The following is a 26,978-nucleotide window of genomic DNA, read 5'->3' as shown; positions in this document are numbered from 1 at the left end:
AGGTAAATATTATCCCCTAGTTTATGGTTTAGGGAACTGAAGTTCGTAGAAGTTACAAAACATGCCCCAGAGCACATATTAATACGTGGAGGAAAGTCTACCTCCCTTGTTCTTCTTTTTCTCCATCTCTCAGTTTTATATAATTATCTCTTCACCATCACATAGGGGATTTATTTTTACAGGGCCCTGGGAATCCGTGGGGAGGGATGCACAAGAACTGGCAATTCTACTGGCAATGTTTTATTTATTGAGCTGGGTGGTGAGCACACAGATGTGTGTATAATTCTTTTTATATCTTAACTATTTCAAAATACTTTAAAAAGGGGGGGGCACAGTGAGTTTGAAAACTTGTGACAGTTTCTTATCTTAAAAACATAAGTATTTTTCATGAATATCAGCAGCCAGAGAGCAGGAAATACAGTATTGTTAACATTTATTGAGCACATACTATGTCCTAGTTTTAAATAATTTATTAACATGTACTAACTTATGTTACCCTTCCAACAATGCTACCAATGAGATAGGTACTATCGTTAGCCTTATTTCAATGAGATGAAAAAATTTTAGTCAGATTAAGTAAATTATTTAAAGTCAAATAATTTATAAAGGGGAAAAACTAGATTGGAACGAAGCACTCCGGTTTCAGGACCTGTACATATGAGACCCAACACCCTGTAATACCTCCCCCAAGAGGTGAAGGATGAGTCAGATTTGCAGAGGTAGGCCAAAATCTTTCACACATATTCTTGTTACATTCCTTAGAGGTTTGCATGCAGTTAAACAGGGAATTAAAAATAGCTTTCTTGTGACGTTGACAGAAAAAGAGATGGTGTGTTTGGCAGCAGTTTCAAAGAAATATTTAAATATATGGGTTTGACTCCCTTGGACTGGTTGAAGGGGAAGGACCAGGTGATAACAGAGGGCTCTACGTATCATGTAAACTTCCTTGGCAAGGAGCGTGGAGTTAGGGAAGGAGTGAAGACTTTCCGAAGGTCAAGTAATCTCGCCGAGTTGGGGTTTTTCTCCTGCTTGGATTGCGAAACTATAAAAACACAGTTTGGGATTACTGCTGTTGCTGCTGTTCACTAGATCAGTTACTCCGGGACATATCTCACTTCTGGATTGCTGGGTAAGGAATTCCCAGGTGGGATTCGCACCCGAGAGAAGCGGAAGCGCAGCGGGAGAGCTCTAGATTGACAGCTGGACCTGCCCGCGCCTGCGCCGCAGCGCGCGCCAGTGGATGACTGCCGCCAGGGGGCGCCCATGCCCGGCTGGGACGCTCTGTCTCCTCCCCTGCCCGCTCCCCGCCCCTCGCTCCCCCGGGCGAGCAGAGAAGGCGGAAGTAGGGGCGTCCGCGGTTGGGGCTCGGGCTTGCGGGGGACGCAGTAGCAGCGGCCTTCGGGTCAAGAGACTGGCGTCCTGGCCCCCCTCGGCTTGGAGTGCGGTGCCTTTCTCTCCTGGCACCTTGGCTGAGTGGAGTCCTGCGACCGGGCCTAGTCGGCGGCCCAGCGGACCGGAGCGGTGAGTCTCCTTCTGACGGCTCCCGGCGGTGGCGGCCTCTCTCCCCACGGGCTGGGATGCCTCCTCCTCTCCTGTTTCTCACTTGGGGACGCCGCCCCTGGCCCCTAGCTTCCCACGGATTGGGGACGCCGCCTCCTCTCCCCTGGGTTCCCACAGGTTGGGGACGCCGCTCCCTGTCCCCTCACCTCTGCTTCGCTGGCCGGTTGGGACCACCTCCCCGGCTCACTCCATCCCCCAGCTGGAATCTCGCACCAACTTTCTCGGCCAGACTTCCCCACCCCGCGCATTCCCCTCCCAGAAAAGAAAATCGCCTCCTGTATTTTCCCGTCGCTCGGATGTTACCGGCTTAAAAAAATCCCTTTTAGGTTCTCAGCGACTCCCTCTATCACTGTCATGGGAGAGCTATTTTTGGGTTCCCTGTTGAACTCGGTAGACGTCCCAGGCAGCAAGTTTTTTTTTTTTAAAGAAAAGGTTCAGCTGACACGAATGTTTCCTCCCCCGCCCCTGCACGCGGCAGTTCTAGCGATTGTTCCAGACGCTGGGTTGATAAAGCTGTTCCTAGTATTTGGCTTCAGGGGAACTCCAGCTGAGTTAGGACTGTCTGGAACGTGAACTGAAAGCACCTACAAATTTTAGGCTCTTCATTCAACGTATAGTATTTGCGTGTTTTCTTTGGTTTCTCGGGAGTGTAAATCACTAAATGTCTTGATACACAGGTACAGAAACAAGAAAAACTTGACATTCTGAGTGTTGGCCTTGTGAACCTGGCCACTGGTATTTTATCCATTCCCCTGTGATTACTAGAGAAGGGAGAAGGGGCTTTTCTGATGTTGAGGCGGGAGTGGGGTGAGGACGCTGTGGCTTCTTTGGTGACTCAAGGAAGGAATGTGTCGCAGGCCCTTGTTGCCCATGTGATAATCAGAGTTTCAACCTGCGCGCACTATATACATCACAGTATTTAAGAATTGTAACTTGAAGTCTTTTATGTGACAAATTTGGATACGTGATGCTGATAAATATTTGGCCACTTAGATTTTGAAAGAAGTTATAATCTTTGCCTCCTGGAGGAGAACAAATCATGCCTAGGAAGGGGAATGTCCCCTCAAATTTGTGTTCAAAAATAAGGCATAGCAGTTGACTCTTTTGCAGCACCTTGGCCATTGCAGCCCTTTTGCAGGTTTTTGCAATTTTAAGAATAGATCTTAAGGATTTGGTAAATAGTTCTTGTTTCTAAAGCTAGTAGTAAATTAAAGGTAATTTCTCAGTGTTTTGTATTAAGTGGTTTTACTTTAAAACTTAAAATTGACCAGTTCAAGACATAATATACTGATTTCTTTAGCTTGGTACGTTTCTCTCATTAGCATCTGTTGATCTTAAAGGAACAGAGTTGTGTGTATTGCTGTACTCCCCCTCCCACAAGGTATTGAACAGTATACTCTTTGGAGCATAATATATAACCCCATACTAATAGGTGAATTTAAGCCATGATTTCTTATAAGGCTATTTTTGATATTCATTTTGCAGTCAAAATAAGTTGGCAGTGGTTACATCCCACAATATTTAATTAAGGCAGTGCTTATTGTACTAGATTCACGATTACAAAGAGGGAATTACAGTCATGAAGCTCTTAACGTACTAAGGAACCATTTAACCTTTGTGCTGTCTCTTCTATTAATTCATGTAGAAAGCCACATGAATTCTGAATGTTAGAATAGAAAAGAGACCAAAGAAATCTTTGAAGGTAAGAATATTTGTTTACTCTTATTTATTTTAGCTTATGTAAAGGCAAGCATACCTCTGTAGCATCTCATGAAGTGGATACCTAAGGCACCATATGAGTTTTAAAAAAAATACTAATAGAGCATAGTATTTTTTACACTGTTGCCAGATCATCATCATCTTCCTCTTTTTTTTTAAAAAATAAATTGATTTATTTATTTTTGCCTGCGTTGGGTCTTTGTTGCTGTGCAAGGGCTTTCTCTAGTTGCAGCCCGTGGGGGCTACTCTTCGTTGTGGTGCGCGGGCTTCTCATTGCGGTGGCTTCTCTTGTTGCCAAGCACGGGCTCTAGGTGCGCAAACTTCAGTAGTTGTGGCTCGCGAGCTAAATAGTTGTGGCTTGCAGGCTCTAGAGCGCAGGCTTAGTAGTTGTGGCCCATGGGCTTACTTGCTCTGCAGCATGTGGGATCTTCCCTGAAGAAGATCGCTCGAATCCGTGTCCCCTGCATTGGCAGGTGGATTCTCAACCACTGCGCCACCAGGGAAGCCCCCAGATCATCTTCTATAGCTGACTCTAAGCACTTTTGGGGTGGTTTTTTTTTTTTTTTTTGGTATTAATTAAAATAGTTACTCACTGTAGTTAAGAAAGTGATTTTCAATTAGGTCATCACAGTCCCTAAAAGTAAAGGGAAAAAATGTTTTCACTTGCCAAAAAGAAAGAGTAAACCTAAAAGTACTGAATGGCACTCAGAATACTGCTTTAGCTTAATTTTCCCTTTGCAGTGTAGTTACATGGGCCTACATACTGTAGACAGAGTGACTACCTAAACAAGTTTATTTGGAAGATGTAAAGCTTCTGTATTACTTCTTAAAGCATTAAAAATAATGGCATCTATATTTTTAAGAGTGCTCACTTGCATGTCTTGACACTGCATTCCTGCAGTGGAATTCCTTTTAAGGAACTGTGACTGATTGGACAGATTTTCTTAGTAACACATTTGCTATAAAAGGTCTCTAAATCTAAAGACCTTCAAGTCTTTTGGACTGGATAGCAAGAGGGCAGTGTATCAACTATCCAACAAACTGAATTTTAACTGGACATTTGGGCAGAAAAGGTAGACTTAGCTCAAGACTTTGGCTTTTGTCTCCTAGCTAGCATTTTGATATATGCTGTACAACCAAACAAATATTAATTTCTCAAAAGTGATTTTACTTTAAATAAAATGGTTAAAGTTTCAAAAGGTAACTATACCTGGAATTATCAAAGGTATATAAAATGTGTTCTGTCATACTCTGCTTTTGGGAGTGAGAATTATAAAGCCTTTGATATTGGATATCAAAACATATATTGGATAACCAGCATCTGTCAGAAACTATAAAAAGTTATAGGGGCTTCCCTAGTGGCGCAGTGGTTGAGAGTCCGCCTGCCGATGCAGGGAACGTGGGTTCGTGCCCCAGTCCGGGAAGATCCCACATGCCGCGGAGCCCGCGCGTCCGGAGCCTGTGCTCCGCAACGGGAGAGGCCCGCGTACGGAAAAAAAAAAAAAAAAAAAAAAAAAGTTATATACTTTTTGACCTAATAATTCTACTTCTAAGAAATTTAACTAAGGTAGTAATTGAACACAAAAATGTATATGGGAAGAAAAATAACAAAGGATATAAACCCTAGTATAGCATTACAGTGTTATCTATCAGCAGATTCGGAGGGTATAACAGGGGCCTTCCCGATCCTGGAGCACAGGTGCAATAAGTAGTGCTGCTCTTTGCCATTATCTTGCCATCCCTTCCTTCTTATCAGCTTGTACTGAGTCTTCCATGGGATTGTGCATTAGTTATAACAAGGCTTTGCAAACTGTTTTTGGCTTTTCAAAAATATTATCGAAACTAAAAAAGTAAAACAAAATGCCAGTTTTTCTTTACTGGTTTTTTGGAATTCTGTCAACCCAACCTGATAACACTGGACAGCTCATGTTTAACAGCAGCTGTGGTCAGTATCTTAGTCTAGTGTAATAAAAATAAATGGAAAGAAAATTTAAATTCAGCTTTATAGACAAAGTTATCAAAACATAGACAAACATAGGATAGTACAAATTGCACAGGCTCTGGGGTGAAGTAGTCTTGGGTTCTGATTCTAACTCTTTCTTATTAGTTGGGTAATCCTTGGCAAGTTACTTCGCCTTTTAAAGCTTCAGAGTTTCCACTTTGATAACTGGGGGGGGGGCAATAAAATTGTTAAATAAAATAACTCTTTAGAGCTACACATAATAACAACTCATTTTTACTTCCAGGCACAGTTCTAAGTGCTTTGCACATATTAACACATTTAATCCTCTCGGTAATTCTGAGGTGGATTCTTTTGTTACCCCCATTTACAGATGAGGAAACTGAAGCACAGAAAGGTTATATAGTTTGCCCAGGTCATACACCAAATGATGGAGACAAGAGTTAAACCCAGATCATCCGATTCCAGCATCTAAGCTCTTCACCACTTCATGATATGGCCTCTCCAGCCAGAACAGTGCTTCATCCTTTGTAGGTGATCATCAAATGCTACTCAAAATCTTTTTGAGAAGAAGAAAAAGGTATCTATAGTGGTAAGAAATAGAGGATTACTGTCTTAACCCACTATTTGACATGGTGGCAGCCAGGATTTTTATATAAAAATGAGACAGGCAGGGGATACATTGTCTACCATATTGGCTGGAGGCTTACATTCTATTTTCTAGAACCCTGGTTGACGCTTGAACAACATAGGTTTGAACTGCATGAGTCCACTTATACGTGGATTTTTTCCAATAAATACTACAGCACTACATTATCAGAGGTTGGTTGAATCAGTGGATATAGAACTACAGACACAGAGGGCAAACTGTAACGTTATATGTGGATTTTTGACTGCGTGGTTGTCAGCACCCCTAACCCCTGTGTTCAAGGGTCAACAGTATATCTGGCACATAGTGGGAATTTTCCTTATGTCTAATTACCTACAAGAGAGACCTGGTTAATTAGGCTGTGAATTGCTTTTAGACCTTAGCTTCTCACTTGTGAATTCTGGTAATGGTTTAGAATTTGAAAGCATCCCACCTACCATGAAAGCAATAGTTTTCCATAGGCAAACAAAACCTCACTTGTTTTTCCAGTCATTAGTAATGAAACATAGTCACTTGACGTGACTGAAGGCACGAGGACATACAGATACACTTTTTCAATTCCGTTCTTTCTGCGTAATAGAAATTGCCACACTGAATATTTGGAGGTACAGTTGACCCCTTGAACAGCACAGGTTTGAACTACACAGGTCCATTGAAACGCAGATTTTTTTTCAGTAAAGGATCTGTGGCTATTGACTCCAAGGATGTGGAACTTTGGGAACAGAGGGCCAACTCGGATTTTCTATTGCGTGGGGGTTGGCATCCCTAACACCTGCCTTGTTCGGGGCTCAGCTGTAGTCAGTAGAGTTTTAGATCTAGAAGGAGAAACTGAGATGCAAATGGTGAGTTGCCCCGAATCACATATCTAGGCGTTTCTCGTGATCATCTGCTCCCTGATGCATCGCTCGTCCTCCCACTGCCTGCTGGCTGTGCTGTGCTCTTCAGTTCTGGATACTTGAGGGAAGTTCAGCAGCATAGTTAAGTTCTTCACCAGCTGCCTAATGAACACCTGTTAGGTGAAAGAGCTCGTGCCGAGTACTGAGGAAATGAACATTCTTGAAACTCCAGTCGTAGAAAACAGATAATTATGCTAATGATTACAGGTGAGGTATGTTTCTTCTTTTAACCTTATATTCCATCCTTCTACTAGATCATGAACTCCTTAACTTGTAAAATAGTAGTCATGAAGCAAAGCTGAAAAAACTTTGAAAGTTTTCTGTAAATAATATTAACAGAGCTAATGTTTATCAACTAAAAGGTGGCTTGCAGAGATAGCTATGATATATGTGTGTGTGTATGTGAAGGCATTTTTTGTCTTGCTGTTTCTTCAGAGCAGTCGACAATCACGTTACTATGAGTCTGCTGCACTGTGAAAACAGCTGTGGGTCCGGCCAGTCTGAGAGCGACTGCTGTGCTGCCATGGCCGCCAGCTCCTGTGGGGCTGCAGCAAAAGATGACAGTGTGAGTGGAACTGCCAGCACAGTGACTCTTTCCAGCTCTTTTATGGAGGAGATCCAGGGGTATGACGTGGAATTTGACCCACCCCTGGAAAGCAAGTATGAGTGCCCCATCTGCTTGATGGCATTGCGGGAAGCGGTGCAGACACCATGCGGCCACAGGTTCTGCAAAGCCTGCATCATCAAGTCAATAAGGTACGTGAGCAAAAGAGTGAACCCGTAACAACCGAATAGAACATTATCACATAGAACACAGAGCATGCCAAGAATAGTCTTACACATAAAAAGCTACTTCAGGACAAAGAGCACTGGACAGAAAACTGAGAAATTTACATTCTTATTCCAGTTCCTGCTGTAGTATGAAAGGTAATTACTATGTCCTCCCCTCCTTTGACCCTGAGATAAATAAACAATAAGTAGTTACTCTGCTTACAGCAGTTGTATTGTAGACTAGGGTGTGTCTCTAAGCTTTAAGAAAATAATTTAAAATAATGTACCTTAAATGATGATCCGTACGATAATCTCAACCATACAGATAATGCTGACTTTATGAGTCATCATTATTCTCATTTTAGCCACATTAAATTTTGTCTGCTACCTGCTGCCTGTGGACAACTGTAAAATAACCAGTATTTTTAAAGAAAGTATTGATTGATGTCTCTGCCTTCATAATATATCCAAAATTCATCCCCTGCCTCACCCTGTTCTGAATCACCATCAGCTCTCTCACAGGACTCCCTACTTCCACCCTTGCCTTCTTCCAGGCTGTTCTCAATATAGCAGCCAGAGTGAACCTGGTAAAATAAGGTGATGTCATCTCTGCTCAGAGCATTGCAGCAGGTCATCTGGGAGTAAAAGCCAAAGCCCTTGTAAGGCCTTATATGATAGGTCCATAAATTTTCTGATCGTCACTCTATTAGGCTCCCCTCCCCTCTACCAATTCACTCTCTGCTGTTCCTTGAACTTGGCAGGCGTGCTCTTGGGGAGTTGGCCTCAGCTGTTCTCTCTGTGTCTGACCTCAGCTAACTGCTTAGTCAGTGCCCTTTGCCGCCTCCGGTGCGGCGCAGATCTCACCTTCTCGTAGGTACCGTGGCTCCCCTGTTTACACCACAGCGTGCCTCCCCCACCTCTCCCCACGCTCTCTCGCTCCCTTACCTGCCTTTCTTTTTTTCTTTAACACTTTTCGTATTTGAAAATACAGATAATTTGTGTGTTTATTGTCTGCTTGCTCACCTTAGAGTATAAGCTCCTTGAGAGCAGGGGTTGAGATCTATTTTAGTTCCTGATATTTCCTAAGTGCTGGGAATAGCACCTGATGCATAGTAGGTGCTCAGTAAATCATGATTGCACCACCTGAACGAAAGTATACGGGGTTTCCACAAATGACTAAAATTCATCTCCTAAGAAATAGATACATTTTATTATAATTCAAAAGTTAGATGGGACTATTTTTAGTTGACTGAGGAGTTCTATACAGGACAGAAAAATGGAAGAAGTGGGGGAATTTTAGGTTCTTCAACTAATAAGCGTCTAGTCATATTGGTGAAATCATTTTTAAGTAGGTTGGCTGGCTATTCACTCATCTTGTAAGTTTTTTTCTTTTGACTTTTAAATTAACTTTTTTTTTTTTTTCTTGTGGCATCTTTGTCTGGTTTGGTATCAGGGTAATGCTGGCCTCATAAAATGAGTTTGGAAGTGTTCCTTCCTCTTCTGTTTTTTAGAAGAGTTTGAGAAGGATTGGTATTAATTCTTCTTTAAATGTTTGATAGAATTCACAGGTGAAGCCATCTGGTTCTGGACTTTTGTTTGTTGGGAGGTTTTTGATTACTGATTCACTCTCCTTACTAGTAATGTAGTCTGTTCAGATTTTCTGTTTCTTTATGGTTCAGTCTTGGTAGGTTGTATGTTTCTGGGAATTTATCCATTTCTTTTAGGTTGTCAAATCTGTTGCCATATAATTGTTCATAGTAGTCTCTTTTGATCCTTTGTATCTGTGGTATCAGTTGTGATGTCTCCTCTTTCATTTCTGATTTTATTTGAGTCCTCTCTTTTTTTTTCTTGTTAGTCTCGCTAAACTTTTCTATAAAATTTGAATTTGTGGTAACTACATCCATACTTGGGAATTGGCTTAATTTAAGTTACAAGGGAACATGTGTCTTGTTTCAATTTGGGGGAAAAATATGTTACCCAGTGGTGACTTGGCAATCTCTTTAGGGTTGGTTTTCTCATCTTCCACCCTATTGGCACTTTGAGCCAGATATTTCTTTGTCATGGAAGAATGTCCTGGTGTTGTAGGATGCTTAACAGCATTCCTGGCCTCTGCTCACTGGACGGTGAAATAGCCCCACTTCCCCAGTTGTGAGACCCAAGAGTGTCTCCAGACGTTGCCAGATGTCCCCTGGGGTCAGAATTGCCCTAGTTGAGACCACTGGTTTAGGGTATACATGAGAGCAGTGTTAAAGGCTCACCTTTTTTTTTCTGTTTATAATGACTTTCAATTTATATTGTATTTAGGTAGAAATAGGACCATATTATGGATCGTTGATTTTCCTGTAGGTGGAGGTGTACAGAAAAACCCAAGTGTCACCCATGCCCAGGAAGGTAGCTAATCTTTAGCAGTTTTTGATAGCAATATATTCATGAAAGTAGTGGAACAGTGGTCTGAAAAGGAAGTAAAACCTACAAAAGGAAGTGTGAGGCTTTTTTTTTTTTTCCTATCTCCCTCTAAGCTAGAAATGACCACTTATTTCAACTTTAATGTTCTTAAAGGAATGGCTTGGAAATTTCTCATCGGTTATAGTCATTCAGAGAATCAAAAGGCAGCATCTCAATCCAATTCCATTTTCCTTTGCAGTGATTTCTAATGTGGTGGATAATGGTTTCCAGTTTACTTTGAAAGGTTGTTATTTTCTCTTAGATATCCATCACTTACGTTTGGGGAATATATTTCAATAAACTTGTTTACGTCCCTGGTTCTCAAAAAATATTCGACAGTAGACTAATAACATCATGCAGTGTGAGAGAGGCCCTATAAAGATTGACTATGTCAGTCACCTTTTGTAGTTCTAAGGCATTTGACAGCAGACTCCCATTTTCAGCACCTTGACGTGCACAAGAACCACCACTGTTGCTTTACACGTAGGAGGTGTGCAACAAATGTTTGAGTGATTGACGCTCTGTAGCCTATCTGACCTGCCACATTTCGTGAGTGAAGATTGAAACATCCCAAAAAGTTAAAGGGGAATGACAGACACCCAAGCTTCCTGGGGATGGTTTTTCCCATCGTAAGATGGAATAAACCATTGGGAAGCAGGACATAGAGGTCCTTTAACTCCTGATTGCATTATATGTACCCTAGACATAAAAATAAAGGAAACCTTTGTTGCCCGGGAGCCAGTGTTGATGGCTGTTCAACATAAACCTTAAAATGTGGCCTCGTGGGGCTACTTACTGCTAATTGGTTAATGTTTACTTATGACTAATAACTGTAGACACGTTATTAGTATATTCTGAGCAGCATATAATTCGTTACATCTCCCTAGTATGTTGAATAGCTGTTGATAGTCTAGGCCTGCTGGACTGCCAAAATTCCCATCCTTAACTTTCACTTCATTTGTGTTGTTCAAAATATGATTTTATTCAATTAATTTCTCATTTTGGGGTTGGAATCTATCCCACACTCTAAAATCCCATACTAGTTTTTGATAGATAATCCATATGGTGCTAGTTGTATCCATTTCATAAAAGAATGGTTCATAAACTGTCTATAAAAGGACAGTTTATTTTAGTGATGTTATACAATATAATGTGTTAATTTATTTTCTATAGGAAATAAGTGGAGAATTTGTATGTGGTGAATTAAAGTTGTGTGTATTTTCTAATGTGAATGTTTATTTAAATCTACCAAATATGTGTATTTCATTTGTTTCTTTTAGGGATGCAGGTCACAAATGTCCAGTTGACAATGAAATACTGCTGGAAAATCAACTATTTCCTGACAATTTTGCAAAACGAGAGATTCTTTCTCTGATGGTGAAATGTCCAAATGAAGGTTGTCTGCACAAGATGGAACTGAGGCATCTTGAGGTATTAAAAAGTTATTTTCTAGCTGTTAGCATATAGGCAGGGAAGTTCCTGGAGAATAGGGACTTTGCTGTGTCCGTCTGGATATTGCTAGTGCCTAGCATACAGTGATTGGTTAGCAGATTCTTCCTGAATTAATACCAACCCTTTCCCTTTCATTATTGACTATAAATATAAGTAGAAGCCAGAAATTTCTTTTTCCATCTACTCTGGCTTTGCCCCAGTGATGATAAAAAATAAATCAGTATTTTATAAGTTTTTTGGGTGAGTATTATCTGCAGTAAAACTGAAGAGCATTTTAAATACAAGTGTCACATTTTAATTCCATAGCTTCATTTTTCTCATTTTGAAATAAGCAGTAAGTCCCATGTAGCCATCATCTTAGTGCCATTGTCTTAGCACCCTCATACTTTTTTCTCTGGTTTTCTAAATTATTCATTTTATTATGAACTATAATATAGTTATCCTATAGCTTGAGATTAACTGAAGCCACGAGATAAAAGAATTTTCTTTTAAATTAATCCTTAGTGTGGTGGTTTTACAAGAAGTGAAATATTGCTTATGTTCTATTTGAAATTAAGCATTTAAAATATATTTGTAACTTGCCCCCTTTATTAGCTCCTTTTGGAAGAGCAGCCTTTCCAAAACTACTAAATTGATATTGAGAAAATCTGACTTCTTTCCAACTCTCTTCCCTAATTGGATACATGAACCTGAAAAGTCACGTCCTTTGTATAAACTTTCAGTTCACAACCATTCTTTGAAAAACAAACCCATTAAGGCCTTCATATTGTGGTTCTGTGGTGTGTACTAGACAAAGTAGGTTCAGTGGACAATTCTATAGAAGAGAACAGTATATTCTTCGAAGAGATTAGGTTTCTTAAGGATTGGCAAATACTAATTGATAATTTTTTTCATCATAGGATCATCAAGCACATTGTGAGTTTGCTCTTATGAATTGTCCCCAATGCCAACGTCCCTTCCAAAAATGCCAACTTAATATTCACATTGTCAAGGAGTGTCCAAGGAGACAGGTTTCTTGTGTAAACTGTGCTGTATCGATGGCATTTGAAGATAAAGAGGCATGTACTAACTTGGATTTGTTAATTCCACTATTTTTTTTTTTAATATACAGTGGAGGGCGTTAGCAGTAGATGAAGATGTTAATCCAGTTCTGAGTCTGTATTATAAGTTGTGAGAAGACTGATTTTTAAGAAAGCAAGTTCAATAAACCATTCTGGTAAATGAGTGTAGAGTTTATATTTTCATCTCTTTCTGAGAAAGCATTGTTTCTGCTGCTTACCACAGTAGTAGATCTACAAGTAACAAAAATTTTTAGGAAAGGTATATGCTGATCTATTTCCCTGTATGATATTTTAATGACCAGTCTTGGATTAGAGACAAATAAATAAAATAATTACTTTATAAGACTTATATTTTTCTCTTTAAAAAAGAGAATGAGTTGTTAAAACTTTTAGGAGATTAAATTAAATCCTACAAAGTGTGTTCCTTTGGTAATAATTCATCCAACACACATATGATGAATTCACTTTTCTGTACTTATGTTATACTTCAATTAAAACATTTATTTTTAAAAAGAAACTTCATGGCATTTGACAGCATCATGATCACAGAATATTTTTCCCGTATATAAACTGGGATGTAGAGAGATTAAGTAATTTTATATTAATATTATCAATGGCAAAGCTAGCACTGAGATCCTAGATCCTGGATCCATATCCTGTGTCCTTTGTACTAAAATAGTGTACATACAATTTATGTTCTTTTGTAACTATTAAGATACTTCCTTAAACTGTATTTCTTACAAATTTATCTTGTTAATTTTCCCTACTTTCTTATGAGATCAAGCATATTATGCTCGTTAAGTTGATGAATTATTCAAAACATGTCAGCTAACTTGCTAAAAAGTCTGAGGCATAATTAGAGCAAATTGGTGTCTTTTTAAACTTCAGTAAATGAAATGGACCTAACCAGAAGGGTTAATTATTTCTTAAATTTTTTGTATTCTAGAAAACAAGGCTCACCTTTCTGGGGCCTTTGAGAACATGGGCCTCCTGCCCTAATCATGCTTCTGTTCTTTACCCTCCTGATAAGAGTTTTAATTGAATCATGCTGCTGCTGGAAGGTTTTGGAAAGGTGTCTTTGGAGAATTATAATGTTGTTAAATGATGCCCAAACAGTTACAGATGCATCTTCTGTATACTATCACATTCTTTTAAAGAGCTGGAGGGTGAGATGAATCTCATTACTACACTGGCAAAGGGAGAGAAAATAACCTTTATAGATTATTCTCACAGTTTTGTTTTACACACATCAAAAAAAAATAGGTTGGTTTTACCTTTTCAGGTTTTCTCACTTTTTTTCTTATATTTCTTTAATAAAATTTAGATTCATGACCAGAACTGTCCTTTGGCAAATGTCATCTGTGAATACTGCAACACCATGCTCATCAGAGAACAGGTATAATGATTCCCTTTCATAAATCAGTATTTCCATAAATAGGTTAAAGAAGTGAATTAAGTTTTTAATTGAAAATTTAAATCAATAAGGCGAAATGAACACAGGTTGAAGAAGAATTAAAACTATGTGAATTTTAAATGCAAATCAGAATCACAATGAGGTATCACCTCACACACTATCATCAAAAAGTCTACAAATAACATTCTGGAGTGGGTGTGGGGAAAAGAGAACCCTCCTTCACTGTTGGTGGGAATGTACATTGGTGCAGCCACTATGGAAAACAGTATGGAGTTTCCTTAAAAAACTAATAATAGAACTACCATATGATCCAGCAATCTCACTCATGGGCATATATTCCCCAAAAGATGAAAACTCTTAATTTGAAAAGGTACACTGGGAATTCCCTGGTAGTCTGGTGGTTAGGACTCTGCGCTTTCACTGCCAAGGGCCCAGGTTCCTTTCCTGGTCTGGGAACTAAGATCCTGCAAGCTGCACGGCACGGCCAAAAAAAAAAAAAAAAAGAAAAGGTACATGCACCCCAGTGTTTATAGCAGCATTATTTATAATAGCCAAGACTTGGAAACAACTGATTGGTTTAAGAAGATGTGATATATATAGATAATAGAATATTACTCAGCTGTAAAAAAGAATGAAATACTTCCATTTGCAGCAACATGGATGGACCTAGAGAATATTATACTAAGTGAAGTAAGTCAAAGACAATTGCTTTATGTTACCACTTATATATGGAATCTAAAAAATACAAATGAATCTTATATACAAAACAAATAGATTCACAGACCTAGAAAACAAACTTAGGGTTACTAAAGGGGAAAGGGAAGTGGGGAGGGATAAATTAGTATAGATTAACAGATACCAACTACTATACATAAAATAGATAAGCAACAAGGATATACATAGCACAGTAGGGAACTATATTTAATACCTTGTAACAACCTATAATGGAAAGTAATCTGAAAAATATAAATATATACGTAGCTGAATCACTTTGCTATATACTTGAAACTAACACAATATTGTAAATCTATATTTCAATTTTAAGAAAACTATGAATTTTTTCAAATAAATTACTATAATGAATAATTTCAGAAAACAAAATACTCAGCCCTGAGTACTTAAAATTCCTAAGCCATTAACATAATACCTGTGTTTATGTATGTTCATAGAAGTTCCAAAGCCAAGTAATTTTTAGATAAAAATAATTTAAAATGCTCATTTAAACACCAAAAATTTTATAAGAAATATCAATACATCTTTAGACTCTGCGAAATAAGGATCTTAGGTATCCAGAAACCAGTTGGAAGAGTAAGAACAATGAAATAGAAGGAAACAAGTCTATTCTATAGCAGGATGTTATTTGTAGCCATGTCCCCAAGGCATGTTGGGACATTTTGAGATTTCCAGGATCTGTAACCCCTCTGTTCAGTTGACTGTAGACCACTGATGGGGCATCATCAGAAGTAGTAGTTATATTAGAAAACTATTCATTTTTTTTATTAATAGAGAAAGGAAAATTCCATCTGATTGCTATCTTCTGACATTTGGAGGGTTTACCCACAAAATATGAATATTAGTCACTAAATATTTATACCCTCATGAAATCTGCAAACCCAGAGATCATAATTGAATACCTTACTAAGTAGGAACAAGCAAAACCTGTCCCTCAACTAAACTTTTCCATTCATTTGTTAACAGAGTCCTTTAGGTTTTTTTCTAACAGGGCCTTAATTTGAAGGTGTAAGTAACTTTTTGCTTGTGAAGTCTCACCTCCCGGGTTTTTCTTTTTGCTCTGTTTTAATACTTAAACCACACAGCACATCTAAAATCCAGCAAAAGTAAAACTTAATGTAGGAAAAAACCCTAGGTTTAGAGTCAGAAAACCTAGATTTTAACACTGACTGTGCCACTAACTTGCCCACTGATCTCTGACGAGGAAGTGGACATTCTAGATCAGGGATCAGCAAACCAGCCCACCAGCCAAATCTGGCTGCTGCCTGCTTTTTAAAATAAGTTTTATTGGAACACAGCCATGCCCATGTGTTGTATGTGGCTGGTTTTGTGCCACAGTGGTAGAGCTGAGTACTTGGGACAGAGTCCATAGGGCTTACAAGGCTAAAAATATTTACTATATGACCCTTCACAAAAAATTTTGTTGACCACTATTCTAGATTATGTGAAATGAAGGATTGGATTAAATGGTCTCTGATGTTGTTTCTGCTTGAAATATCTATGATTACAGCTAAACTAAATTTCTAAAGGAAATTTAGTACCACTTTCAAAGAACATGATTCTACATAATGGATCCTGCCTTAAAGAATGTTTTTTAGAGTCCCCAAATCAAAGCCTGAGACCCTCTTTAAAACTTTTATTAAAGTGCTTAAAATATCTTCTAACATCTGAGTCTCCCCATTGTAGTCAAAGCATGCGCAGGTTAACAAAAAGTAAGAAGATTTATGAAAGGTGGTCATGAGGGAAAGACAGGATGCAGTCAGTGGCTCTAATGTATACAGTTTACTGAATAGGGATTCAGTGGCCTGGACCACAGTGAGAGTCTTAGTTGGGTCATGGTTGACATCAGAAGGTACTTTTTCTTTAAAATGCCGCTAGAGGGTGCCAGTTCCCCAGCAATAGGAATAAATTCATTTTCTTGAAATGAATTTTTAGTGATTTGGGGGCATGGTATGAGACGTTGATATTTCCTTTCTTTGTGACTTTTGGCAGTAAATATCATTTTTTTAAGTTGATAAAATACATTTTATGTTGATGCAAAGCCAGTCTAAATCAGGTAAGTCTAAATTATAAAATAAGCTTAACAGAGCTGCAAAACAACTTTTATATATATATATGCATTAGCCAATCTAAATTAATCCAGCCAGGTATTGCTTTGAAGAGGCCCTTAGATACCTGGAGTTAAATTGAAGATGAAGAAAAAATTGCTTAAGAACGTCATATTGGAGTTACTCTTCAAGACAGCTTTGTATTGGATTGGCCAAAAAATTTGTTTGGGTTTTCCATAAAATGTTTGGGAAAACCCGAACGAACTTTTTGGCTAACCCAATATGATGCCTGTGAATTCACCTCCTCCCAACAGTCTACAGCTACACATGGAACAACTTCCTCTTATAAAAACCTAAAGGCTGGCTGAGTAATAACTACACATTAGGCAAATAAGAAAATCACATCAAAGTGGGTAGGAAAGGTTAGGAAACAATCTCACCATATACCCACAAGCAGGAGGGAACTCAAACCCTGGAGCTTCTCCCTGAGGACTGAAGGGTCCAAACCCACTCCTCAGGCATTTCAACTTTTAAGACATACACTGGAGAGATAAGCTCCCCAAATATCTAGCTCTGAAAACCAACAGGGCTCATGTTCCTAGACCCACCAGACTCTAGTGATCTCGGAAGCTGCTCTTTTTTTTTTTTTTTTTTTTCTTTTTAACATCTTTATTGAAGTATAATTGCTTGCTTTACAATGGTGTGTTAGTTTCTGCTTTGTAACAAAGTGAACAAGCTATACATATACATATCTCCCCATATCTCCTCCCTCTTGCGTCTCCCTCCCACCTTCCCTATCCCGCCCCTCTAGGTGGTCACAAAGCAGCAAGCTCATCTCCCTGTGCTATGCAGCTGCTTCCCACTAGCTGTCTATTTTACATTTGGTAGTGTATATATGTCCATGCCACTCTCTTACTTTGTTCCAGCTTACCCTTCCCCCTCCCTGTGTCCTCAAGTCCATTCTCTGTGTCTGCATCTTTATTCCTGTCCTGCCCCTAGTCTCATCATGACAGTTTTTTTTCTTAGATTCCATATATATGTGTTAGCATACGGTATTTGTTTTTCTCCTTCTGACTTACTTCACTCTGTTTGACAGACTCCAGGTCTATCCACCTCATTACAAATAACTCAAATTTCATTTCTTTTTATGGCTGAGTAATATTCCATTGTATATATGTGCCACATCTTTATCCATTCATCTGTCAATGGACACAGGTAGCTTCCACATCCTGGGTATTGTAAATAGAGCTGCAGTGAACATTGTGGTACATGAGTCTTTCTGAATTATGGTTTTCTCAGGGTGTATGCCCAGTAGTGGGATTACTGGATCATATGGTAGTTCTATCTTTAGTTTTTCTTTTTTTTGCAGTACGTGGGCCTCTCACTGTTGTGGCCTCTCCTTTTGTGGCGCACAGGCTCCGGACGCACAGGCTCAGTGGCCATGGCTCACGGGCCCAGCTGCTCCGCAGCATGTGGGATCTTCCCAGACCGGGGCACGAACCCGTGTCCCCTGCCTCGGCAGGCGGATTCTCAACCACCGCGCCACCAGGGAAGCCCTATTTTTAGTTTTTTAAAGAACCTGCATACTGTTCTCCATAGTGGCTGTATCAATTTACATTCTCACCAACCGTGCAAGAGAGTTCCCTTTTCTCTGCACCCTCTCCAGCATTTATCGTTTCCAGATTTTTTGATGATGGCCATTCTGACAGGTGTGAGTTGATACCTCATTGTAGTTTTGATTTGCATTTTTCTAATGATTAGTGATGTTGAGCATCCTTTCATGTGTTTGTTGGCAGTCTGTATATCTTCTTTGGAGAAATGTCTATTTAGGTCTTCCACCCATTTTTGGATTGGGTTGTTTGTTTCTTTCATATTGAACTGCATGAGCTGCTTATAAATTTTGGAGATTAATCCTTTGTCAGTTGCTTCATTTTCAAGTATTTTCTCCCATTTTGATGGTTGTCTTTTCATCTTGTTTATGGTTTCCTTTGCTGTGCAAAAGCTTTGAAGTTTCATTAGGTCCCATTTGTTTATTTTTGTTTTTATTTCCATTTCTCTAGGAGGTGGGTCAAGAAGGATCTTGCTGTGATTTATGTCATAGAGTGTTCTGCCTATGTTTTCCTCTAAGAGTTTTATAGTGTCTGGCCTTACATTTAGGTCTTTAATCCATTTGGAATTTATTTTTGTGTATGGTGTTAGGGAGTGTTTTAATTTCATTCTTTTACATATAGCTGTCCAGGTTTCCCAGCATCACATTTTGAATAGGCTGTTTTTTCTCCGTTGTGTATTCTTGCCTCCTTTATCAAAAGTAAGGTGATCATGTGTGCGTGGGTTTATCTCTGGGCTTTCGATTCTGTTCCACTGTTGTATATTTCTGTTTTTGTGCCAGTACCATACGGTCTTGATTACTATAGCTTTGTAGTATAGTTTGAAGTCAGGGAACCTGATTCCTCCAGCTCCGATTTTCCTTCTCAAGATTACTTTGGCTCTTTGGGGTCTTTAGTGTATCCATACAAATAGTGAAATTTTTTGTTCTAGTTCTGTGAAAAATGCCATTGGTAGTTTGATAGGGATTACATTGAATCTGTAGATTGCTTTGGGTATTATAGTCATGTTCACAATGTTGATTCTTCCAATCCAAGTACATGGTATATCTCTCCATCTATTTGTATCATTTTTAATTTCTTTCATCAGTGTCTTATAGTTTTCTGCATACAGGTCTTTTATCTCCTTAGGTAGGTTTATTCCTAGGTATTTTATTCTTTTTGTTGCAGTGGTAAATGGGAGTGTTTCCTTAATTTCTCTTTCAGATTTTTCAGCATTAGTGTATGCAAATGCAAGAGATTTCGGTGCATTAATTTTGTATCCTGCTACTTTACCAAATTCATTGATTAGCTGTAGTAGTTTTCTGGTAGTATCTTTAGGATTCTCTGTGTATACTATCATGTCACCTGCAAACAGTGACAGCTTTACTTCTTCTTTTACGATTTGGATTCCTCTTATTTCTTTTTCTTCTCTGATTGCTTTGGCAAAACCCATAACTATGTTGAATAATAGTGGTGAGAATGGACAACCTTGTCTTGTTCTGGATCTTAGAGGGAGTGGTTTCAGTTTTTCCCCATTGAGAACACGATGTTGGCTGTGGGTTTGTCATATATGGCCTTTATAGTGTTGAGGGAGGTTCCCTCTATGCCTACTTTCTGGAGGGTTTTTATCATAAATGGGTGTTGAATTTTGTCAGAAGCTTCTTCTGCATTTATTGAAATGATTATATGGTTTTTATCCTTCTGTTTGTTATTATGGTTTATCACATTGATTGATTTGTGTATAATGAAGAATCCTTGCATTCCTGGGATAAACCACACTTGATTATGGTATATGGTCTTTTTAATGTGCTGTTGGATTCTGTTCGCTAGTATTTTGTTGAGAATTTTTGCATCTGTGTTCATCAGAGATATTGGCCTGTAGTTTCCTTTTTTGTGTGACATCTTTGTCTGGTTTTGGTATCAGGGTGACAGTGGCCTTATAGAATGAGTTTGGGAGTGTTCCTCCCTCTGCTATCTTTTGGAAGAGTTTGAGAAGGATAGGTGTTAGCTCTTCTCTAAATGTTTGATAGAATTCGCCTGTGAAGCCATCTGTTCCTGGGCTTTTGTTTGTTGGAAGAGTTTTAATCACAGTCTCAATTTCAGTACTTGTGATTGGTCTGTTTGTAATTTCTGGTTTTTTTGTGGTTCAGTCTTGGAATGTTGTGCTTTTCAAAGAATTTGTCCATTTCTTCCAGGTTGTCCATTTTATTGATATAGTTGCTTGTAGTAATCTCTCATGATGCTTTGTATTTCTGCAGTTTCAGTTGTTACTTCTCCTTTTTCATTTCTAATTCTATTGATTTGATTAGTCTCCTTTTTTTTTCTTGATGAGTCTGGCTAATGGTTTATCAATTTTGCTTATTTTCTCAAAGAACCAGCTTTTAGTTTTATTGATCTTTGCTATTGTTTCCTTCATTTCTTTTTCATTTATTTCTGAGCTGATTTTTATGATTTCTTTCCTTCTACTGGCTTTGGGGTTTTTTTGTTCTTCTTTCTCTAATTGCTTTAGGTGTAAGGTTAGGTTGTTTATTTGAGATGTTTCTTGAGGAAGGATTGTATTGCTATAAACTTCCCTCTCAGAACTGCTTTTGCTGCATCCCATAGGGTTTGGGTTGTCGTGTTTTCATTGTCATTTGTTTCTAGGTATTTTTTTATTTCCTCTTTGATTTCTTCAGTGATTTTATTAAATAGTGTACTGTTTAGCCTCCATGTGTTTGTATTTTTTACAGATTTTTTCCTATAATTGATATCTAGTCTCATAGTGTTGTGGTCAGAAAAGATACTTGATATGATTTCAGTTTTCTTAAATTTACCAAGGCTTGATTTGTGACCCAAGATAATGATCTATCCTGGAGAATGTTCCATGAACACTTGAGAAGAAAGTGTATTCTGTTGTTTTTGAATGGAATGTCCTATAAATATCAATTAAGTCCATCTTGTTTAATGTATCATTTAAAGCTTGTGTTTCCTTATTTATTTTCATTTTGGATGATCTGTCCATTGGTGAAAGTGGGGTGTTAAAATCCCCTACTAAGATTGTGTTACTGCCAGTTTCCTCTTTTATGGCTGTTAGAATTTGTCTTATGTATTGAGGTGCTCCTGTGTTGGGTGCATAAATATTTACAATTGTTATATCTTCTTCTTGGATTGATCCCTTGATCATTATGTAGTGTCCTTCTTTGTCTCTTGTAACAACAGTCTTTATTTTAAAGTCTATTTTGTCTGATACGAGAATTGCTGCTCCAGCTTTCTTTTGATTTCCATTTACATGGAATATCTTTTTCCCTCCCCTCACTTTCAGTCTGTATGTTTCCCTAGGTCTGAAGTGGGTCTCTTGTAGACAGCATATATACGGGTCTTCTTTTTGTATCCATTCAGCCAGTCTGTGTCTTTTGGTTGGAGTATTCAGTCCATTTACATTTAAGGTAGTTATCGATATGTATGTTCCTATTACCATTTTCTTAATTGTTTTGGGTTTGTTATTGTAGGTCTTTTCCTTCTCTTATGTTTCCTGCCTAGAGAAGTTCCTCTAGCATTTGTTGTAAAGCTGGTTTGGCGGTGCTGAATTCTCTTAGCTTTTGCTTGTCTGTAAAGGTTTTAATATCTCTGTCGAATCTGAATGAGATCCTTGCTGGGTAGAATAATCTTGTTTGTAGGTTTTTCCCTTTCATCACTTCAAATATGTCCTGCCACTCCCTTCTGGCTTGCAGAGTTTCTGCTGAAAGATCAGCTGTTAACCTTATGGGGATCCCCTTGTATGTTATTTGTTGTTTTTCCCTTGCTGCTTTTAATATTTTTTCTTTGTATTTAATTTTTGATAGTTTGATTAATATGTGTCTTGGTGTGTTTCTCCTTGGATTTATCCCGCCCATATGGGACTCTCTGTGCTTCCTGGACTTGATTAACTATTTCCTTTCCCATATTGGGGAAGTTTTCAACTATAATCTCTTCAAATATTTTCTCAGTCCCTTTCTCTTTCTCTGCTTTTTCTGGGACCCCTAAATTCGAATTTTGGTGTGTTTAATATTGTCCCAGACGTCTCTAAGACTATCCTCAATTCTTTTCATTCTTTTTTCTTTATTCTGCTCTGCAGTAGTTATTTCCACTATTTTATCTTCTAGGTCACTTATCCGTTCTTCTACCTCAATTATTCTGCTATTGATTCCTTCTAGAGAATTTTTAATTTCATTTATTGTGTTGTTCATCATTGTTTGTTTGCTCTTTAGTTCTTCTAGGTCTTTGTTAAATGTTTCTTATATTTTCTCCATTCTGTTTCCAAGATTTTGGATCATCTTTACTATCATTACTCTGAATTCTTTTTCAGGTAGACTGCCTATTTATTTCCTCTTCATTTGTTTGGTCTCGTGGGTTTTTACCTTGCTCCTTCATCTGCTGTGTGTTTCTCTGTCTTCTCATTTTGCTTAAATTACTGTGTTTGGGGTCTACTTTTCATAGGCTGCAGGTTTGTAGTTCCCATTTTTTTTGGTGTCTGCCCCCCGTGGCTAAGTTTGGTTTAGTGGGTTGTGTAGGCTTCCTGGTGGAGGGGGCTAGTGCCTATGTTCTGGTGGATGAGGCTAGATCGATCTTTCTGGTAGGCAGGACTGCGTCCAGGGGTGTGTTTTGGGCTGCCTGTGACCTTATTATGATTTTAGGCAGCCCCTCTGCTAATGGGTGGGATTGTGTTCCTGTCTTGCTAGTTGTTTGGCACGGGGTGTCCAGCACTGTAGCTTGCTGGTCATTGAGTGGAGCTGGGTCTTAGCATTAAGATGGAGATCCCTGGGAGAGCTTTTGCTGTTTGATGTGACGTGGAGCCGGGAGGTCTCTGGTGGTCCAGTGTCCTGAACTCGGCACTCGCACCTCAGAGACGCAGGCCTGACGCCCGGCCCGAGCAGCAAGACCCTGCCAGCCGCACAGAGGTTCTCCTGGGCACCAAGCTGATCCTCTCAAAGTCATTTTACACTGAATCAGGCTTTTTCAGATGTCAACTGGATCATCTCATTCTTCAGCTGCAGATATTTCAATGACATCTTATTGTTCCTAATTATTCTTTCCAGTGGTGGACCAACAGTGGGACAGGGAGAGTGGTTTGTCCAAGCTAAAATCCAGCTGGAGGATGTCCGTAAATATCATTTTAATCTTTGTGGGCTAACTGGTTTCTGTTGCAACTGTTCACTCGGCCATTGTAACAAAGTCAGCCACAGTTAGTTTATGGTTTTGTTAAGATGAAGTGTGACTCTTCATTTCAAGTGTGATCTTGTCAAACTAGACTATGATATGCAGGGGAAAACATTTTTCAACCTTTGTTTTGGTTTTCAGATGCCTAATCATTATGATCTAGACTGTCCTACAGCCCCAGTTCCATGCACATTCAGTACTTTTGGTTGCCATGAAAAGGTAAGGTGTTTTTTTTTCCTTTTAATTCTTGAATATAGATCAAGAAAATTAAGTTATATAGTGTAGTGGAGGATACCAGTGGGATTGGAGATGGCCAACACACATCGTTTATGTGGTCTTAAGCTCCAGGAAATTGGGACTCAGAATATTAATTTGGGGAAGTAGTTGGAGATGATAATGGGAGGTGTGATTGGGATCATACAGAGTGTACAGGAAAGAGAGGTAGAGCAGGAAAGGAGCCGTGAAGGAACAGGCTCAGACGTTGATGAAACAGGCAAGGAGAAGGTATTGTTATGATCTCCAAAATTAGTTTCAAGACATAGCGAACAGTTGTGTCCAATGTCTGAGAGGGAGCATTGTTTATGATAAGTTGATCTTTCTGGAGAGTGTGATTACACTTCGGCTTTTCCACTGTGCCTTTTTATCTGACTTTTTTACAGTAAGTATGTGTTTAATAATTTAAAAAATAAAATGAGCCAATAGTGTATACTATGGTTACACTTTGTGAGAAAATTCTGTGTTGTTTGTGTGCGTAGAGACAAAGACTTAAAGGAAATGTATCAAAATGTTAATGGTAGTTAGGTGAGATAATAGGTAACTTATTTTCTTTTTGATCATCTACACTTTCTATTTTTCTATAATACACATGAATTACCCTTACAATAAAAATTGTTATATGATTTTTTTTCATATAACAGACTATTCTTAATGATCTTAGAAGAGTATGAAGACAGGGAAGATTCCACTTTGCAACAGATTTGTAAAAATAAGTGAGGGATTGTCGGCAGGCAGTGCAGGTGGACTCCTCTTGGTCATAAAAGGAAAAGGGAAAAAATGGTATTAGCTAGAGGGAGATACAAGATCAATGGAGAGGTTTCCCCCTTTTTATAAACAGGGAAGACTTTACTAATTCTATTCTGAGGGTAAGGGTTAAGAGGAGAGAATGTTTGAAGATAAAGGAGAAAGGGGATAGCTGAGCAAAATCTCTGAGTTGTTGAAAAGAGGCAGGTGCCAGTTAGAGCCCAGGTGAAGCATTAATCTAGGACAAGAGGAGAGTCAGCTCTGAATCAGAAAAGAAGGACGCGTATAGATCCTGATACTTCTACAGGTGGCAGGGAGGTTTTTTCCTGAGTCCCTGAATGAGTATTCAGCAGATAGCCTCTCTGTTTTTCAGGGAATTAGGAGGCAAGATCATCTTACTGGATCGAGAATCTGATGAAGTCAAAGAAGGTTGTAGGGGATTGAGGGAAGTGATGACATGACTTAAAAACCTTTTATTTGGCTTGGCTAGGTCCCTTTCCTGGTGCTCACGTCTCTGTTCCTAACCTAAGGCCTGTGCTTGATTTTCAGATGCAGAGGAATCACTTGGCACGCCACCTGCAAGAGGATACCCAGTCGCACATGAGAATGATGGCCCAGGCTGTTCAGACTTTAAGCCTTGCGATAGCTCCCGCACCTCAGCGTGGCATGCTGCCATGTGATTCTGCCTCTCTGCCCCGGGTTTCCTCTGGGTGTCACTCAGAGGTCCAGAATTTCCAAGAAACCATTCAACAGTTAGAGGGTCGCCTTGTAAGACAAGACCATCAAATCCGGGAACTGACTGCGAAGATGGAAACTCAGAGCACGTATGTAAGTGAGCTAAAACGAACTATTCGAACCCTTGAGGACAAAGTTGCTGAAATAGAAGCACAGCAGTGCAATGGAATTTACATCTGGAAGATTGGCAACTTTGGGATGCACTTGAAATCTCAAGAAGAGGAGAAACCTGTTGTCATTCACAGCCCCGGATTCTACACAGGCAAACCCGGCTACAAACTATGCATGCGCCTGCACCTGCAGCTACCGACTGCGCAGCGCTGCGCCAACTACATATCCCTCTTTGTCCACACGATGCAAGGAGAGTATGACAGCCACCTCCCTTGGCCCTTCCAGGGTACGATACGCCTTACCATCCTTGATCAGTCGGAAGCATCTGTAAGGCAAAACCATGAAGAGATAATGGATGCCAAACCAGAGCTGCTTGCCTTCCAGAGACCCACAATCCCACGGAACCCCAAAGGGTTTGGCTATGTGACTTTTATGCATCTGGAAGCCCTAAGACAAAGAGCCTTCATCAAGGACGACACGTTATTAGTACGCTGTGAGGTCTCCACCCGCTTCGACATGGGCAGTCTTCGGAGGGAGGGTTTTCAGCCACGAAGTACTGACTTGGGGACATAGCATCCCCTCGTTTGTTTAAGAAACAAAAAAGAAAAAACATCTGGAGAAAACTTGCCCTGTTTTCAATAACATACAAACAAAAAAAGCAATGGGGAAGGTATTATACCCACCAGTGAATGTGGTTAGAGAGGTCACTTGCCACTTCCCTGTTAAAAATATCTGAAGCAGGGCTTCCCTGGTGGCGCAGTGGTTGAGAGTCCGCCTGCCGATGCAGGGGACGTGGGTTTGTGCCCCGGTCCGGGAAGATCCCACATGCTGCGGAGCAGCTGGGCCCGTGAGCCGTGGCTGCTGAGCCTGCATGTCCGGAGCCTGTGCTCTGCAATGGGAGAGGCCACAGCAGTGAGAGGCCCGCATGATGAAAAAAAAAAAAGAAAAAAATCTGAAGCAGTTTTCTCGGGAATGTACATGTTCCATGCCTTTTCAAAATTGTTACACTCAAAGTGCCTGTGGCCTACTGCAGCAGTTGGTTGTCTAGTAGGCTATCTCTCTGTTTTATTTTCATGGGCTCTTGCTCCAGGGGGGTTTATTGTCAAACCCAGGGTTGGAGTAGTAAAGCTCAAACCTTTTAATAATAATGGATGTTCCATAAAATTTCCACATATTTTTATTTTTATTTTTTTAATTTTTTTTTTTTTTGCGGTATGCGGGCCTCTCACTGCTGTGGCCTCACCCGTTGCGGGGCACAGGCTCCGGGGGCACAGGCTCCGGACGTGCAGGCTCAGTGGCCATGGCTCATGGGCCCAGCTGCTCCGCGGCACGAACCCGTGTCCCCTGCGTCGGCAGGTGGACTCTCGACCACGGCGCCACCAGGGAAGCCCTCCACGTATTTTTATAGTGTTAGATGCAATATATTAAACTTGAGAATCACTACCGCCTCGTGCTGGTGCCAGCAAGAAGAATTATTACTCTTGAGTTCTCATTTTATTCGACCTAGAGATTTTAGAGGACTGGAACCATAATCCTTGGAAAGTTTAAGTTCTCATTAACCCTGTTTTTTCTGCCTGCAGGGTTTCATTAAGGATGTTCAGGGACTAGTTTAAACCCTAAATATAACCTTACTTACTAAGTGTG

At 39.6% G+C, this 26,978-nt stretch overlaps 2 protein-coding genes across 13 annotated transcripts in view; one reads left to right on the top strand and one right to left on the bottom strand.

Annotated features, from left to right (window-relative positions):
- The window catches only part of LOC131759290 (proline-rich protein 5-like), a 214,089-nt gene that overhangs the window by 30,952 nt on the left and 156,159 nt on the right, over window positions 1-26,978 (bottom strand). The gene's annotated exons all lie outside the window — the stretch shown is intronic.
- On the top strand, window positions 1,279-26,978 carry TRAF6 (TNF receptor associated factor 6). 8 transcript variants are annotated; one of them, XR_010841217.1, is made up of 9 exons: window positions 1,279-1,521; window positions 5,613-5,819; window positions 7,220-7,540; window positions 11,281-11,431; window positions 12,352-12,510; window positions 13,838-13,909; window positions 23,610-23,687; window positions 25,038-26,071; window positions 26,718-26,978. XR_010841217.1 is itself a non-coding variant. In XM_059068207.2 (9 exons), exons 3-9 carry the CDS (start codon window positions 5,785-5,787, stop codon window positions 25,905-25,907), a joined length of 1,686 nt encoding a protein of 561 aa, XP_058924190.1. In that variant the 5' UTR covers window positions 1,311-1,521; window positions 3,206-3,262; window positions 5,613-5,784; the 3' UTR covers window positions 25,908-25,957. The 8 variants fall into 8 exon arrangements, 6 of the variants coding, with proteins under 6 accessions (XP_066893090.1, XP_058924190.1, XP_066893093.1 ...); XM_059068207.2 differs by lacking the exon at window positions 26,718-26,978 and adding an exon at window positions 3,206-3,262 and having other exon boundaries at window positions 1,311-1,521; window positions 25,038-25,957; XR_010841218.1 differs by lacking the exon at window positions 5,613-5,819 and having other exon boundaries at window positions 1,307-1,521.

This window comes from Kogia breviceps, chromosome 7, assembly GCF_026419965.1.
Source record: "Kogia breviceps isolate mKogBre1 chromosome 7, mKogBre1 haplotype 1, whole genome shotgun sequence".
In the NCBI taxonomy this organism is placed as follows: Eukaryota; Metazoa; Chordata; class Mammalia; order Artiodactyla; family Physeteridae; genus Kogia; species Kogia breviceps.
The sequence above is the reverse complement of the archived record's forward strand: the minus strand, read 5'-3'. Positions and strand labels throughout refer to the sequence as shown.